This window comes from Miscanthus floridulus, chromosome 1 (assembly GCF_019320115.1).
Source record: "Miscanthus floridulus cultivar M001 chromosome 1, ASM1932011v1, whole genome shotgun sequence".
Taxonomy (NCBI): Eukaryota; Viridiplantae; Streptophyta; class Magnoliopsida; order Poales; family Poaceae; genus Miscanthus; species Miscanthus floridulus.
In genome coordinates this window covers 201,253,100-201,259,222 of record NC_089580.1, presented here as the reverse complement: position 1 = coordinate 201,259,222, position 6,123 = coordinate 201,253,100, and the positions used below count along the sequence as shown (strand labels likewise).

The window sequence follows — 6,123 nt, the reverse complement described above, 5'->3', positions numbered from 1 at the left end:
GGAAGTCACAAACATCCATTTAATCACCTGATGCCTACATGCAAACCATACACGCTATGAGGTTTAGTACTAATAAAACAGGTCCACTAAAGAACAATAGTGCTTAAAATATGACTACAAGTGTAGCATAAAGGTGCCTATTGGCCTTAAAATATGATGAACACTCTAAAGCATAAGCTATAATCAAGGTTAGATGTACCAATTACTAGTTAAATTACACAAACTCCAAGAGAATCAAGCATTACGAAACAAAAACAACTAAAAACTACAGGGGTCCATGTGCGGCTTAGCACTTAACGTGGTCACCACGAGGAGTCGATCTGACCCAGTGTCAGATGAAATCCAAATCGACAGCGGTGCCCGTGCGTGGAGTCCAACGCCGTAGCCGTACGCCGTCGCGTAAGCCTCTACTTCGATGTCCGACGCCTCCGCAACCGGTGCGGCGATGTCCGCCACCGTGCCATGCGAACTAGGGTTCCGAATTGGGGGGATTTGTTTTGGGTCATGGACAGCTGAATCTTGGACACGGGGCACTTCTTTTCTATTTACCTTGGGCTGTGTCAGCATGGGCCCAAATCCGACGTGGCGCCAGCTGTACAAAAACCAGAGCCTAAACCAGCTATGGGGGTTTTGTGCATGGATTCAATAGATGAGGGAGGGCGTTTGCCTTGTTTTCGAGTTGAGAGAGGAAAATTAGACTTTCACAAAAGATGAGGAGGAAAAGTGGACTTTTTCCGTGGAACGGTCAATGGAGGCTGAATTGTGGGCCGTGAAGTTCCAGGTCCATGGATAGTTTTGTGGAGCTAAGGCTATGCTTGTGCTGCACGCGTCTGTTCGCTTGCTCGTAAACGATCGTAAATTTCTAGCCGAGAACAGTATTTTTCTCTTACATCAAACCAGCCAGCAGTAAATAATCCATGATACGATACGGCCTCCCGAATAGGCTGATGGTCTTTCCAAGTGTAAAGGAAAAACAGCTACTCCCTCTGTCCCGTAATGTCCGTCGTTTTAGGAGGTGGGCACAGGAATTAAGACAGGTGGGCAAAGACCTGAACAATGATTGACGTTCTGCGGTTTTGGAATGGTATGCCATTAATGTCACCTTTTGCTCACCCAGTCCATAGATTTCTTACAATAAACAAATCAAAATTCACATCACTTGGCGGCAAACACATTTTTTACACCAAACAACTCAGCATCCACTCGGCGGCAAACACAACTTACCTTCAATTTTTATACAGACGAAGCAATCCAAAATTTAAAAGTAGCGCTATTTCTCTAATAGCAGTGGCAATAAAGCATGGTTACCCTTTCTTTGCATTCATTTGAACCACTCAGTTCTCATCCATCTCCCCATGGCAATACTAGACTTAAACAAGCTACCAGAAGAGAGAAGAGAGGAGGTGCCAGATCTGAACAAGAATCCTGCTGAACATGGACATGAAAAGGATCGTGGTCCCTGGGAAGATGTAGCTGCTGCAGTTCAAGTTGGGGGAGCTGACCACTTTGATGTCCATCCTGCTGAGAATGATGAAGAAGAACAAATTCGTCAAGGTAAGCTCATCTATTTCTATCCAAACTAAGTGTACTGGCTCTAATTCTCTTTATCCTCTCTCCTTAAACTAGTTGTGCTTATTTATTTATATCTCCTAAAATCACAAGCAACAGCACGTGTTCTCTCTAGCCTCTCTCAAATCATAAATTAGTATGTGCTGGTTTAGTTCATCTCTACTAAAATCACTAGCAACATCTAAGAATTTCTAGTGTTTATCTCTCACCTAAAACTCCTTTGCAGCATGGATCCTTATCCTCTCTCTGTCCTAAAATTAATATGAACTGCTTTAATCTATCTCAAATAAAATCACAACCAATACTAGTGATTTTTCTATGTAAGGCATGCAGCTCATATTTGTTTGAAGGTCAAAATTAAATTGTAGTGATAGGAATAACTCACATGTGTGGTTGGCAATGCATTCTCATAACCATCACCTTTCTGTACCAGGTGACAATGCTGGCCATCCATTTGTTGCAAATGATCCACATGAAGAAGACCCAGAAAACCTACATGCAGGTGGTTATTTCCCTCAGGTTGAAGTCATCTTTGCAACAATAATTGTCCATGTGAAAAAGTTTGATAATCTATTGTGTAGCACATGTTCTTTCTATTCTATCTCTCTCTAAATTAGTGTTTCAAACTCTTTTGCAGTCCTCTCTCTGTCCTAAAATTAGTATGAACTGGTGTCCTACAATTAGTATCAATTGGTTTAGTCTCTCTCGTAAAATTGCAAGCAAGATTAATCAATTCTCTGTATAAGGCATGCAGCTCATAGTTGCTTCAAGTTCAAAATTAAATTGGAATGAGAGGGGACAATAACTCACATGTGTGGGTCACAATGCAATTTTCTAATCATCAGCATGCTTCTGTACCAGGTGACAATGCTGGCCATCCATTTGATTTAAATGATCCACAGGAAGAAGAAGAAAAATCTGCATGCAGGTGATTATTTCTCTCATGTTCAAGTCATGTTTGCAACAATAATTGTCCATGTCAAAAAGTTTCATAATCTTTTGTGAAGCAGTTCTCTCTAGCCTCACTCTATCTCCTCAATTTTTATGTTCTGGTTTACTTCCTCCCTACTAAAATATCTAGCAACATCTAGAAAATTTTAGTGTTTATTCTCTTTGTTCTAAACTAGTATGAATTGATGTACTGAGAGGGGGAGAATAACTCACATGTCTGGGTGACAATGCATTCTTATAATGAACCATTTGATTTGAATGATCCACTAGTAGAACAAGGAAACCTGCATGCAGGTGATTATTTCCCTTAGGTTCAAGTCATGTTTGCAAGAATAATTGTCCCTATGAAAAGTTTGATAATTTATTTAATGACAATCAGCACACAGCATCTACATTTTTTTTTAGAAAATGACAACACTGCCTTACAAGCAGAACATGATACCTTGGACGATCTCATACAAGACTTCGGAGTGTACACGGATGATGTTGACATCATATTTGATGAAGAGGAGTTGTCCGACTCGGATGACGGCGAAGATCAGCAAACCCAGCAAGAAGCAACAAATATGGTCAGGATTTTGACAGAAAGAGAACGGCAAGACATTTATGAAGATTTGCTTCGGTTAAGCAATAATGGCAAATTAAAAAGAGACAGCACAACACTTATTGCTGCAAAGTACAATGTCCATGTGCGTACAATACAACGGGTATGGCAGAGAGCCAAAAAATGTTTGGAACAAGGCATACCAGTAGATGTCAAATCTTTGCGACCTAAGAATTGTGGTCGTAAAAAAATTCAAGTGGACCTCACAAGGGTTGTTGATATTCCCTTAAACAGAAGGGGTACCATAAGGTCACTAGCAACTGCTCTTAATATCAATAAAAGCTCTCTACATAGGTTGTTCAAAGAAGGCTTGCTACGATGACACTCCAACTCATTGAAGCCTTATTTGAAGGAAGAAAACAAACAGGCAAGGCTGCGGTGGGTTCTCTCTATGCTAGAAGAAAGTACTCTACCAGATAATCCCAAGTTCAAAGAAATGAAAAATATTATTCACTCAGATGAGAAGTGGTTCAATGGGACAAAGAAGAATCTGACTATGTACATGCATCCAGATGAAGAAGACCCACATAGAACAGTGCAAAATAAGAATGCCATTCACAAAGTCATGTTTTATTCTGCTGTTGCAAAGCCCAGGTTTGATGCTGAAGGGAGATGCTATTTTGATGGGAAGCTAGGCATATGGGCTTTTGTGCGAACGGTACTAATCTTTGTCTAAATAATACTTGCAATCCCTTCAAATCACATTCTTTTTAATTACAGGAACCAGCAAAAAGGAGAAGTGTCAACAGACTAAGGGGCACACCTATCACAAAGGCCATGAAGGTTGATAGACAAACAATGAGAACTTATATGATCGACAAACTCATACCAGAAATATAAGCTCGTTGGCCTAGAGAAGCAAGGCATGAGACAATATGGATACAACAGGACAATGCTCCTTCTCATGTACCAGTAGATGATGCAGTTTTTGCTGCAGCAGTATCCTGAACAGGCCTCGATATACGCCTAATGAACCAACCTCCTAATTCTCCTGATATGAACTGCCTTGACCTTGGTTTCTTTGCTTCTCTTCAGTCACTAACGGATAGAACGTCATCCAGAAACATGGACGAGCTCATCCAGAATGTGTACATTGAATATCAAAACTACAACCCCATCCTTCTCAATAGGGTATTCCTCACACTACAAACATGCATGATTCAAGTTATGAAGGATAATGGAGGCAATAGGTACAAGATCCCTCACATGAACAAAGAGAGGCTAGAGGCACAAGGCATGCTCCCTACAGCTCTAAGTTGTGATAGCCAGCTAGTTCAAAGGGCTTTTGAGTTGTTGAACATTTAATGGTTCTGTTCATGTAAACATCGCTAGTGATGCTTTTGTGATGCTTTTGCGTTGTATAAATTCTCTGTATATATATGACCATGTATAAAGTCTCTGTATCATGTGGCAGCAACAAACTAGTAATTCCTTAGTGTGTCATTTAACATTGCAATTCACAAAGTATACCATAACATAGATACATGCAAGCACCGCAAATCAAAATGAACCAAACCAGTCCAACATAAACCATCAGTGCAAACAACCAACAACCCATCAGTACCACCAGCACTAGGGTGGAGTTACAATCAAAATGTTACCAACACCTTGACTACGTCCTTGCGTGTTGTAGCCCAATGGTTCTAACGTTTGGAACTCTTGAAAACATCTTCATACGTAGGAATAAAGGTAGTGAACATGTCTGTTACCTGTTCATTTAAGTCGTCATCTTGCACCTGTGAATGGCCTCGCAAGTTCACACCATCCTGAAACCAACATCCCTCATCATCAGTTTCCAGATCAGAGAAGCTAGCTTTATGGTCCACCTCCTCCTTGCTAGTATCCATCTGCACCTTGGCACACGACATGTCCAGGTTGTCGCTCTCCACCTCCAACTTCACACTGTCCGCCTCTAGCTTGGCACTCTCCTTCTTCAACTTGACCCTATCAACCTGGACCTTGCCAGACAACATCTCCAACTTGTCGCTCTCCATTTCCACATTGCCACTCTCCTTCTCAAACTTGACATTGTCCATCTGCAGCTTGTTGCTCTCCATGTTTACCTTGGAAATCTCCTTCTCCTGCTCTAGCTCAAAAATAAGGTCGCGCCACTGGTGAAGCATAGTCCTGCACAGAAACGATAGAATTTATACACAAGATCAGTGGTGGAGCTTGGTGCCAGAGCCCAGCTTGACCCCAACGTAAAGCTGGCTTACCCCAAACGCCCACGACCTTGGTTGCCACCCGGCCCAGCAATTCTGCTCAATGTAACAATTTCCTGTGGCTGCGTCTCAGGCACGTACTCATCCTCATCGCCAAGCAAAGATGAACCCTTAACCTCTTCTTCTTCATTTGAATCAGGTATCAACTCGAATCGATCCGCACCCCCTTCCTGTGTATCTTGAGCAAAATCCTGTCCTTCGATGGCGATGCAGTTAAGTTTATGGTCCCACCAAGTTCCACGACGACGATCCCGACCGCGCATCTGCTTTGCAGGACACATCCTATGGCTTGAAGGGATTCCCAAGGCACGCTTCATTCGCAAGTGGCGAATGAACCGGCTAGGCCCATGTGCCCCGTTGCCGCCTGCCATCCAAGGATTGCCTGACAAAAGAGCACAGCAATAAGAGTAAAACACTTGATTCTCATGCAAATGATAAACTGATATGACAAAAAAAGGAAGGGACTAAAAAATTTGAGAAACAGACGCCATTCTTCTTAATGAAAAAAGCACTAGCACAGCAACAGGATTTCTGAGCATAATAGTAGCTGAGCCATATTTTTCGTAAATGTCTAGGCCATCAACAGAGTGGATTAGATGTGCCTAACTTAATTTTCTGAGCATGATGTAGGTAACCTATTTTTTTTATTTGCTTATATTGGTCATGGAAAGATTGAAGTTTTTTCAGAATAGAGATGTGATTTTTGGAGCAGGAGGAGTACCTTGACGAAACTTGAGGGTCCTCAACACAGGCCCTCAGATCTAGCCTAGCTCCGCC

The 6,123-nt window shown here is 41.9% G+C and overlaps 1 protein-coding gene across 1 annotated transcript; it reads right to left on the bottom strand.

Annotated features, from left to right (window-relative positions):
* Positions 1–2,403: 2,403 nt before the first annotated feature.
* Positions 2,404–5,717, bottom strand: LOC136470170 (uncharacterized). Its single transcript, XM_066468109.1, has 5 exons — positions 5,341–5,717; positions 4,835–5,251; positions 2,963–3,069; positions 2,734–2,804; positions 2,404–2,487 (listed from the first exon to the last, which is right to left on the bottom strand). Exons 1-5 carry the CDS (start codon positions 5,715–5,717, stop codon positions 2,404–2,406), a joined length of 1,056 nt encoding a protein of 351 aa, XP_066324206.1.
* Between the last annotated feature and the right edge of the window lie 406 nt (positions 5,718–6,123).